The 12,262-nt window shown below is 46.3% G+C and overlaps 1 protein-coding gene across 1 annotated transcript in view; it reads left to right on the top strand.

Annotated features, from left to right (window-relative positions):
• Nucleotides 1-727: 727 nt before the first annotated feature.
• The window catches only part of PKD1L2 (polycystin 1 like 2), a 163,484-nt gene continuing 151,949 nt past the window's right edge, over nt 728-12,262 (top strand). Inside the window, 1 exon segment of the mRNA XM_030205061.1 lies at nt 728-1,025. Coding sequence (XP_030060921.1) covers nt 728-1,025 — 298 coding nt within the window.

The raw sequence follows: 12,262 nt of genomic DNA, 5'->3' as shown, positions 1-12,262 counted from the left end.
ACACAGTCACTCTCACACACACTCTCAAACATACACACTCCGACAAAAACCTTGCTAGCGCCCGTTTCATTTGTGTCAGAAACTGGCCTGATTTACTAGTGTATTTATATTACAATGCGGGGCCCAATTGATTTTGTTTGGCCTACCAAAGGGTGACCCCTGCCCTGTATAGAGGAAAGCTTGCCTAATCTCTATCAGAGCTGATCAGTGCAGTTGTGCCCTTTATTTCATGACTACTTAAATCCACCTAGAACTTCACTGCCCATTGGGTTATTTTTGTGGATTTTCACCTTGAGCAAGAAACTGCCTAGCTAAAAGGAAGGATGTTATCTCAGTGCAACATATGCTTAGTCTGACAAAGAAAGGTACATGTCTACCTTATCTCCCTCAGTACATAAACAATAGGATGCTTCAATAACCGCTCTACGGCTTCATTTGAATTTTAACAGGATATTCATGCGATAATCCATCAATCCATAATAGCCAAAATGGCACCTCTCCGCTCGCATTTTCTTTCTTTGTGCATTTTAAGACACAATGCACTCACTGATTTATTACAAGGTTCTGTCTCCTCACTTTGTTGGAGGTCATAGGCAGGAAACTAGGATGACAGGTTGCCTGATGCCCTCTCCCCAGTGTCTTATCTGCTGAAGGAGGAGAGCAGTGACCCGCTGGGCTACATCAGTAGTATTGGGAGAGAAGAAGAGAGCTGGCAGCTGGGCTGAGAATGTGGCTCCAGATTACTGTCCTGTGCTCCTTGGCCCTATGTGTGGTCACAGATCCTGAGGTTGAGGGCACAGCTTGCTCAAAGTACCAAGCCGCCTTTAACCATTCCTGTTACGAGTTTGTTAAGCATGAACGAACCTTCCAGAGTGCCGAGAGCTGGTGTGAGAGGGGTGGGGGGCATCTTGTCTTTATTCAAGATGAAGAAACGCAGGACTTTTTGCAGCAACAGGTGCCCGAAGACAGGGAGTGGTGGATCGGACTGGCTTGGAACACTCTCTCTTTCAATGAGACAGATGAAGGTACGTACGTTTCTCTACAAATCTTTTCGAGTCTCATTTAAAATCCACTTTCCCTCCCCCCTGACGCTGCTTGTAACCTTGAGGCAAGTCACTTTAGTTCCCATTGCCTTAGAATGTAAGCTCTTTGGGGAAGGAACTCATTATTAACTACCATGAGCAGCACTTGGAAAAGCAGATTAGCAATTATACCAATAAATTATATGGGTTCGACATGTCGCAATTTTTCTGTATCATCTTTATCTTTTATTTCAGACTTACTATACTGCCTTAACTGACTTTGCAGAGCAAAGCGGTTTACAGACTAAAAACATCAAAAAGGAAAAAAATACATAGTTAAAATAGTAAGGAAAACATTCATACCAATCAAAAGCAGACAAATATCAGAGAAGGGTGGTCAGATCAACCTGAAGAATAGACGGCTGAGGGGAGATATGATAGAGGTCTATAAAATAATGAGTGGAGTGGAATGGGTAGACATGACTCGCTTGTTTACTCTTTCCAAAAATACTAGGACTAGGGGGCATACAATAAAGCTACAAAGTAGTACATTTAAAACAAATCGGAGAAAACTAAACTCTGGAATTTGTTGCCAGAGAAAATGATAAAAGCAGTTAGCTTAGCGGGGTTTAAAATAGGTTTGGCTAACTTCCTAAAAGAAAAGTCCATAAGCCATTATTAAGATGAACTAGGGGAAAATTTACTGCTTATTTCTAGGTAAGCAGCATAAAATGTATTGTTTTGGGATCTTGCCAGGTACTTGTGACCTGGATTGGCCACTGTTGGAAACAGGATGCTGGGCTTGACGGACCTTTGTTGAAAGAGCCACATTTTTACAGCTTATTTAAAGTGCTTTAGGGAAAGTTCTCCTTGAACCTCCAAAGGGAGGGAGTTCCACAAACTCAGGGTCATGTTACATTACAGTATCTTCATTTTATTATTAATTGTAGAACCATGAACAAAAGGGACTGGGCATCTTGCTGGATCTGAAGGGAGACAAAGCCTTTTTTTTATACCTAGATCCCTAGTTCAAATTTGGCACAGGCAGGAATCCAAAAGCCGTCAGTGGCCTGTATGAAATCTGTATGAAATGAGTTCATGGCTTTCCCACAACAACACACATGCAAAAATCAAATACCAGTAAGACATGTACTATCCTGATTTGCCCTGTAAAGGCTCTTGGTGGCAGTCATTGAAAGGGTTAAATATTGAAGAGGTTAGGGCTCTTCACCTAGTAAAAGAGACAGCTGAGGGGGAATATGATTGAGATCTATAAAGTCCTCCGCTTTGTGGAGAGGGTGGAGGTGAATCCATTTTGCACTCATTCAAAAAGTACAAAAAAAGCAGGGGACACTCGGTGAAATTGCATGGAAATACTTTAAAAACAAATAGGAGGAAATATTTTTTTCACTCAAAGAATAGTTAAGCTCTGGAACTCACTGGAGGATGTGGTAATGGCAGTTAGCATATCTGGGTTAAAAAGAAAGGTTTGGACAAGTTCCTGGAGGAAAAGTCCATAGTCTACTATTGAGATGGACATGGGGGAAGCCACTGCTTGCCCTGGGATTAGTAATATGGAATGGTGCTACTAGTTGGGTTCCTGCCAGGTACTTGTGACCTGGATTGGCCACTGCTGGAAGCAGGATACTGGGCTAGATCAGAGGTAGGCAACTCCGGTCCTCGAGAGCCGCAGGCAGGTCAGGTTTTCAGGATATCCACAATGAATACGCAGGAGATAGATTTGCATACCATGGAGGCAGTGTATGCAAATCAAGTTCATGCATATTCATTGTGGATATCCTGAAAGCCTGACCTGCCTGCGGCTCTCGAGGACCGGAGTTGCCTACCCCTGGGCTAGATGGACCACTGGTCTGACCCAGTATGGCTAGTCTTATGAGTTACCTCCTCAACTCTATAGCTGGACCTTCCAGAGTAGGCTGGCCTGGGGCAGCATGGAGAGAAGCTGACCCTCCTACTCTACCTGTTCTGGGGTTTATAGGAGGACTTTGGTGTCCAGCACTGGCAACTGAGCACCTGCCAGACAAGGAAAGAAACTGGTGAAGAGGTATTGAAAGCAAAGGGATGGGAAATCAGTGCCCTACGCTGGTAGAGAGGCTATCTGGAAACAGGAGGGTAGGAAATTGGTGCCCTAGACCAGGGGTAGGCAACTCCGGTCCTCGAGAGCGGCAGGCAGGGCAGGTTTTCAGGATATCCACAATGAATACGCAGGAGATAGATTTGCATACCATGGAGGCAGTGTATGCAAATCAAGTTCATGCATATTCATTGTGGATAGCCTGAAAATCTGACCTGCCTGCTGCTCTCGAGGACCGGAGTTGCCTACCCCTGCCCTACATTGCTTAAAAGGTTACTGAAAGCAACTGGATGGGGAAACTGGTATGTTTTTGCCACTCAGTCGTTTGTTCAGCCTGCTGTCCTCTGCTGTTTCCTTGCTTTTGTATCACACTTCTTTATTGTCTGTCTGCTCAGCTGCCGGCTGCAGGAGAACAGATAACACTGCACACTGACTTACTGGCACACTGACGCTGGCTGATTAGGAAACATTTATTGTATATCACATTGAAGGCGAGCCAGAAGAATAATATACTACTGCAGTCAGGCTGCATTTTGATTACCTTTAGGGGGTCGTGACAGCAATTCAGCACATTTCCTCAGTTGTCTTTCTCTTTGCTTACTTTTAATTTCTTATTTCACCGTATAACCAAACGGTGTGTAATTCTGCGCACATTTTCAGATGCCTTTGAGGGGCATAATCGAATGGCGCCGGCCAAATCGATGGGCGACCATCTTCGGGGGCGGCTCCGTAAAGGGGCGGAGCCAAGCGTATTTTTGAAATGCGCTTGGACCCAGCCAAATCGCTCGCCGGGTGTACAGGAGATGGCCAGCTCCTATTTTCAGCCATAATGGAAACCGGGCCCGGCCATCTCAAACCCGGCGAAATGCAAGGCATTTGGTCATGGGAGGAGCCAGGCACCCTAGGGGGCACTTGTAAAAATTTTTAAAAAGAAAACAATTAGCTTCCAGGTGCCTAGCACCCTTCCCTTGTGTGCTGAGCCCCCCAAAACCCACTGGCCACAGCTCTACAGCATTACCATAGCCCTAAGGGCTGAATGGAGGCACCTACATGTGGGTACAGTGGGTTTTGGGGGTTTTTGGAGGGCTCACATTTACTACCACAAGTGTAACAGGTAGGGGGGGGATGGGCCTGGGCCCACCTGCCTGAAGTGCACTGCACCCACTATAAACTGCTCCAGGGACCTGCATACTGCTGTCAGGGAGCTGGGTATGACATTTGAGGCTGGCATACAGGCTGGCAAAAAATGTTTTAATTTTTGTGTGTGTGTGTGTGGGAGGGGGTTAGTGACCACTGGGGGAGTCAGGGGAGGTGATCCCCGATTCCCTCCTGTGGTCATCTGGTCAGTTCGGGCAGTTTTTTGGGACTTGGACCTGAAAAAAAAAGGGTCCAAATAAAGCGGACCAAATTCTCATGAAGGCCGGCTTTCTTTTTTCCATTATCGGGCGAGGACGCCCATCTCTTAACCACGCCCCGTCCCACCTTTGCTACCATGCCAACACGCCCCCTTGAACTTTCGCCGGCCCCACGATGGAACGCAGTTGAAGCCACCCAAAATCGGCTTTCGATTATGCCTATTTGGCCAGATTCAGGAGATTGCTGGCGATCTCCCGATTTGTGTCGGAGGATGGGCGGCGATTTCTTTCAAAAATCAGCTGGTTAGTGTCTCCCGGGGCTTCTCAGGTAGGCTGACAGACAGCCTAAACCTGGTACTCTGGGTTCAAATTCCACCTTCTCCTATTATTCTCACTATGGAGGGAATTCTACAAATAGCACCCAAAAATCGGCGCTGGAAAAGATTGGCATTAAGCGCAATTCTATAAAATTTCCTTGCCTGTTATAGAATAGTGCTTAGTCTCGATTCCTGCGCCCTGCTCTGGACACCAGACTTACGTTTGCTGAAACCTGATGTAAATGAATGGAAATGAAAACAAATCAGAGAAAATACTTCTTCACTCAGCGTGTAATTAAACTCTGGAATTCATTGCCAGAGAATGTAGTAAAAGCAGTTAGCTTAGCGGGGTTTAAAAAAAGTTAGCTTTCTAAAAGAAAAGTCCATAAGCCATTATTAAAATGGACTTGGGGAAAATCCACTGCTTATTTCTAGGATAAACAGCATAAAATGTATTGTACTGTTTTGGGATCTTGCCAGGTACTTATAACCTGGATTGGCCACTGTTGGAAACAGGATTCTGGGCTTGATGGACCTTCAGTCTGTCCCAGTATGGCAATACTTATGTACTTATGTAAATCCTGGTGCCCAAGCTGGGCGGGGAGACCTATTATTCAATAACATTGCACCCAACTTTTTGGAATGCCCTTGACCCGCCCATGCCCCTCCCATGGTCACACCCCCTTTTGGGTTACATGCTATGGGATTTAGACACTGAGTATTATAGAATAGCACGCAGGCAGAAGCACATGCTAACCTAATTGTTGCCAATCCATGTCAAAATTGGTTTTTAGCATCCAATTATTGATGGTTAATAGCTCGTAAACCAAATAAGTTATGCCCAATCTTGGGAGCACACCCTAATTTAGGTGTCCAAATCTGGATGTCATATATAGAATCCAGGGGTTTATGAGCAAAAATTCCTTGCTGCTTCCTATTCCAATAGCTTAAGGTTAATTTTCCTGACTCAGGAAACTGACATGGGTTAGCAGTAAGAAGAACACGGAATTTTAAGACAAATAAAAATCTTTCTACCTCTTTTGGTCTTATTCAGCTTCAGAAGGTAGTTGATTAATCCATGTGGAAGCTCAAAAGAGTAAAACACTTCTTCCTGAGATCCATTTTTCACAGCCTGGTACAATCAATGGTGCTAAGCCACCTAGACTACTGTAATGCACTCTACGCTGGCTGCAAAGAACAGGTTATCAAGAAACTCCAAACAGCCCAAAATACAGCAGCCAGACTTATATTCAGAAAAACAAAATATGAAAGTGCAAAACCCCTAAGAGAGAAGCTTCACTGGCTCCCACTTAAAGAACGCGCCGCGTTTAAGATTTGCACGATTGTAAATAAAATCATTCATGGAGACACCCCAACCTACATGCTAGACCTCGTAGACCTGCCTCCTAGAAATGCTAAAAGATCTGCCCGCAAATTTCTCATTCTACAGTTCCCCAGCTGTAAAGGAGTAAAATACAAACTAACACATGCGACCAGCTTCTCATACATTAGCACGCAGATGTGGAATGCACTACCAACTAATGTGAAAACAATCAACAACATAACCAACTTCCGCAAGTCTCTGAAAACCTACCTCTTCAGCAAGGCCTATCACGAGAACCCATAGAATAATTATACACTTCACAACTCCACCCTTACTCTGAAAATCAAAATTCTACTACAGTTTGCTTAGATCTTTCATGTCATCCTCGTTTTCTTTGTAATAACAATTGTATCTTCTACCCTGGAATGGCGATACCATAACAGGTCTTTGTAAGCCACATTGAGCCTACAAATAGGTGGGAAAATGTGGGATACAAGTGCAATAAATAATAATCTATTATCTGTCTACCAATCTGGTTTTAAGATGTTTCCTAGTACTGAAACCGTGTTATTGGATATTGTTGACAATTTTTGGAAAACGTTTGTTTGTGGCTCTGTAAACCTTGTCTGTTGTTTATGTACTGTTAGCCACATTGAACTCAAGTGTGTTGGAGATAATGTGGGGTATAAATGTCAAAATAAATAAATAAAATATTTAGATAAAGGTTGTTTTTCTTGACTTGAGTGTGGCTTTTGATATCGTTGATCATTCAGTATTGTTGCATAGGTTATCTCAGTTAGGAGTACAAGTTTAGGTTAGTTTAGATCATTTCTAGAAGACAGACAGTCTTTGTGAGATCTGAATTGTCTAATCTACTACTACTACTACTATTACTTAACATTTCTAAAGCGCTACTAGGGTTACGCAGCGCTGTACAGTTTAACAAATCCAAGGCCTTTGCTTTCTGGAGTCTTCCAGGGTGCTCTTTCGTCATCCCCTACTTTTTAATCTTTATGTGAGACTGTAGTTGATATTACGGTATCTGGATCTGGACTTCATATACATTCTTTTGCTAATGATATTCAAGGTAAAATTATGTATAATCATACCTGATAATTTTCTTTCCATTAATCATAGCTGATCAATCCATAGACTGGTGGGTTGTGTCCATCTACCAGCAGGTGGAGATAGAGAGCAAACTTTTGCCTCCCTATATGTGGTCATGTGCTGCCGGAAACTCCTCAGTATGTCGATATCAAAGCTCCATCCGCAGGACTCAGCACTTAGAGAATTACACCCACGAAGGGACACTCTGCCCAGCTCACCACCGCCGAAACGGGGGAGGGGAATTAACCCAGCTCATCCCCACACAAGTGGGGGAGGGGAATCCGTCCAGCTCATCCCCGCGGAGCGGGGGAGGGACACCACACCCGCCGATGCGGGGGGATCTGGCTTATCCTGCAACCGCAACCGCGGGAGGAGCTGACTGACCCTAACACCGCCGAAGCGGGAGGGGTACAAAACTGCCCTACAGCCGCACGAAGCGGGAGGGAGTGCCGGCAGAATTTTAAGTCTCAATCCAGCCCCGTAAAACGGAGGGGAGAGGAATGCAGCAGCTCACTGTAACACAAACTCGTCTTAACTCGTGAAGAATCCAAGTGAAAAAACTTGAACACGAAGTCTTTCTGAAGTAACTGAAGACTAAACTTGAACCTGAAATGCAACCAGAATAAAAACAATACAGACAGGGCCGTGCCAATGCGGTAAGCCAGGTAAGCAATGCAGGGGGGCGCCTGCCTTCGAGGGGCGCTGCTGCCCTGCGGTCCCTGCTTTCCACTCACTTGCAAAATCTTTTAGCTGAAGTTGCGATCGCCCTAAAACCGGAAGTGAAAGCAACAGCATTATTCACTGAGGCAGGCAGGCTCTTCAAGTTATTTTAAAGAATGCAACCAAATTGCTATATATGCTGTGGTTTGTGGGTAATTCCTCACTCAGGGTGAGCTTCAGAGCTTGAACCGCATTCAAATTAAAGACAACCTGAAATTTTAAAAGTGCTAAAAATAAGTTTTAAAAGTATTTGTATTAAATCTAATTGCAGAATTCAGGTGCTGGGACTCTGTACTTGGTTGTCATATGCTCAGATTTGTTTAAATCGTATGCAAATTAGTCCGTTTTTGGGAGGTTCTCATTTGCATATTTATGAATAAAAAATGATGGAAGTGTTTACAGCCTTAATGTTAGGGCATGGCTCTGATCAAAAGTGTGAAGTTTGGTCCAAAAACGAAGGGTTTATCTAGTGTTTTTCACTAAAAATTCCCATTACAGTGTCTGTATGTTAATCTGCATTCAAATAGAGCTCTCTGATTGGATGATCAGCTTTTGTTAGAAATCTGCCCGGAAGGGAACAGAGTGAGACAGCAACTGACTGTCGGTTTGGCCAAGAGAGACATGCAGCTGTGAGTTCCTATGTGTGTTGACTGAAATTATAAAAGACTGCCAGATTATGTGGTAAATGAGAAAATATGAATGAAAAGAGGTTGGTGGAGATTGAAGTTTGAGATTTCTCTAGTGAAAAAGGATCTGAATATTTCAGGATTACTTGAAGTTTATGAAGAATAGAAAAGGGTGAATTTCAGTTTAAGAGTGTTTAAATCCTATAAGCTATATAAAGGCTAGGTAGATTTAAGTGACTGTAAGCAAGGAAACCTTAATATTTAATCTGAAATAAATATTTGATCTGAGATAGTTGATCAGAGACAAATGTTTGATCTGAATTATATCCTTTGGTGCAAAGGAGATTAGTACATAAGTACATAAGTACATAAGTAGTGCCATACTGGGAAAGACCAAAGGTCCATCTAGCCCAGCATCCTGTCACCGACAGTGGCCAATCCAGGTCAAGGGCACCTGGCACGCTCCCCAAACGTAAAAACATTCCAGACAAGTTATACCTAAAAATGAGGAATTTTTCCAGTCCATTTAATAGCGGTCTATGGACTTGTCCTTTAGGAATCTATCTAACCCCTTTTTAAACTCCGTCAAGCTAACCGCCCGTACCACGTTCTCCGGCAATGAATTCCAGAGTCTAATTACACGTTGGGTGAAGAAAAATTTTCTCCGATTCGTTTTAAATTTACCACACTGTAGCTTCAACTCATGCCCTCTAGTCCTAGTATTTTTGGATAGCGTGAACAGTCGCTTCACATCCACCCGATCCATTCCACTCATTATTTTATACACTTCTATCATATCTCCCCTCAAGAGGACTTTGCTCACATTTTGAATTAGCATTCCTATTTTGAGTTGGAAATCTTTGAAGTGTTATGAAAATACATTTTGCTTTAATGAAATTGCTAAACTTTAGAGTCAGAGCCTTATCAATGAGGGATACATACAGTGCTATTTTTTTCCTGAGGTCCAGCTTACTTGCCTGCTCCCTTCTGTTCCTGCTTTGCTAGACGGAGGGGGTGGGGGCGCCAACTGATAGTCTGCAGGGGGGCACCAGAGACCCTAGGCACGGCCCTGAATACAGATATCTGGGAGGGGCTATGGATTGATCAGCTATGATTAATGGAAAGAAAATTATCAGGTATGATTATACATAATTTTACCTTCCATATCATCAAGCTGATCAATCCATAGACTGGTGGGATGTACCGAAGCAGTACTCACCCAGGGCGGGACATAGAAATCCCTGACCGCAACACTGAAGCTCCAAACCGGGCCTCCGCCCGAGCAGCCACAGTCAAGCGGTAATGCTTGGAGAATGTATGGGCCGAAGCCCAAGTTGCCGCCTTGCATATCTCTTCCAAGGAGACGGAACCGGCCTCTGCCATTGAGGCCGCCTGAGCTCTTGTAGAGTGAGCCTTCAGCTGGATAGGCGGCACCTTCCCCGCGGCCACATAAGCCGCTGCAATGGCTTCCTTGACCCATCTTGCCACTGTAGGCTTAGCAGCCTGCAGACCCCTACGAGGACCTGTATACAGGACAAACAGATGATCCGATTTCCGGAAATCATTGGTCACTTCCAAGTATCTTATGATGACTCGCCTCACATCCAGATATTTAAGAGCAGAGTACTCCTCTGGGTAGTCCTCCCTACGAAAGGAAGGGAGACATAGCTGCTGATTCACATGGAAGCGAGAAACAATCTTGGGCAGGAAGGAAGGCACTGTGCGAATAGTCACTCCTGCCTCAGTGAACTGTAGAAAAGGCTCTCGACACGAGAGCGCCTGGAGCTCGGAAACTCTTCTGGCTGAAGTGATAGCCACCAAAAAGACTGCTTTCAACGTCAGGTCTTTCAGAGATGCCCTTGACAAGGGTTCAAACGGCGGCTTCTGCAATGCTCTTAGCACCAGGTTGAGATTCCACGCAGGCACCACTGAGTGCAGAGGAGGGCGCAGGTGATTAACCCCCTTGAGAAAGCGCACCACATCTGGCTGCGAAGCCAGGGAAGCACCCTTCAGGCGGCCCCTGAAGCAAGCCAGAGCCGCTACCTGGACCTTAAGGGAACTGAGCGACAGGCCTTTGTCCAGACCTTCTTGCAGGAACACCAACACTGAAGAAATTGGAGCAGTGAAAGGAGAAAGAGAGCCTGCTTCACACCACGCTGCAAAGACACGCCAAACCCTGGCGTAAGCAGTAGAAGTAGAGCGTTTCCTCGCTCTCAGCATAGTGGCGATGACCTTGTCTGAGAAGCCCTTCTTCCTCAGACGCTGCCGCTCAATAGCCAGGCCGTAAGACCAAAGGGGGAGGGATCCTCCATCACCACGGGACCCTGATGTAACAGGCCCTGCTCCACTGGCAGCCGCAGAGGATCGTCGACTGAGAGCCTGATCAAGTCCGCATACCAGGGACGCCTGGGCCAATCCGGACCCACCAGGATTATCCTGCCGGGATGCTTTGCCACCCGGTCTAGTACCCTGCCCAACATGGGCCAGGGCGGGAACACATAGAGAAGCTCTTGTGTCGGCCATTGTTGGAGAAGAGCATCTACTCCCAGGGATCGAGGGTCCCGTCCTCTGCTGAAGAAGCGCGGCACTTGGCAATTGGCCGATGACGCCATCAGATCTAGGCTCGGCTGGCCCCAGCGCTTCGTGATGTCCAAGAACGCCTGAGCAGATAGCTGCCACTCTCCGGGCTCCAAGGTATGGCGACTGAGAAAGTCCGCCTTGACATTCATGACTCCGGCAATGTGGGCCGCTGACAGCTGTTCCAGGTTCGCTTCCGCCCACTGGCATAGACTCATAGCTTCCTTGGCTAGAGGGGCGCTCTTGGTACCTCCCTGGCGGTTGACATAGGCCACAGCCGTGGCATTGTCCGACAGGACCCGTACAGGCTTCAACACCAGTACCGGGATGAACTCCAAAAGCGCCAACCGAATGGCTCTGAGTTCCAGGAGGTTGATAGACCACTTTGCCTCTGCAGGAGACCAGAGCCCCTGCGCTGTCCTTCCCAAGCAGTGGGCTCCCCAGCCCGATAACGAGGCGTCCGTCGTGACGACAATCCACTCTGGGGACACCAGAGGCATTCCCGCAGACAACTTGTCTGTCTGCATCCACCAGCTCAGCGCCTTGCGCACTGCTGGATCCAAGGGAAGACGCACCGCATAATCCTCCGACATCGGAGTCCAGCGCTGCAGCAGAGAGTGTTGTAGTGGTCTCATATGAGCCCTGGCCCAGGGCACTACTTCCATCGTGGCCGTCATAGAGCCCAACAGCTGCACATAGTCCCAAGCCCGAAGAGGAGAGGCTACTAGGAACTGGTCCACCTGAGCCTGAAGCTTGACAATCCGATTGTCTGGCAGGAACACTCTGCCCACTTGGGTGTCGAATCGAACTCCCAGATACTCCAGGGACTGAGTCGGGCGCAGCTGGCTCTTCTCCCAGTTGATGATCCATCCCAGGGAGCTCAAAAGAGTAACTACCCGGTCCACCGCTTTGCCGCACTCTGCATAAGAGGGGGCTCGGATCAACCAGTCGTCCAGATAAGGATGGACTTGTACTCCTTCCTTTCGCAGGAAGGCCGCTATGACCACCATTACCTTGGAAAAGGTCCGCGGAGCAGTAGCCAACCCGAACGGGAGGGCTCTGAACTGGAAGTGTCGGCCCAGGATTGCAAAACGCAGAAAGCGTTGATGAGGAGGCCAG

The sequence above is a fragment of the Microcaecilia unicolor genome, chromosome 5 (assembly GCF_901765095.1).
Source record: "Microcaecilia unicolor chromosome 5, aMicUni1.1, whole genome shotgun sequence".
NCBI classification, from domain to species: Eukaryota; Metazoa; Chordata; class Amphibia; order Gymnophiona; family Siphonopidae; genus Microcaecilia; species Microcaecilia unicolor.
Note: the sequence above shows the minus strand (reverse complement) of the source record. Positions and strands in the feature narration are given on the sequence as shown.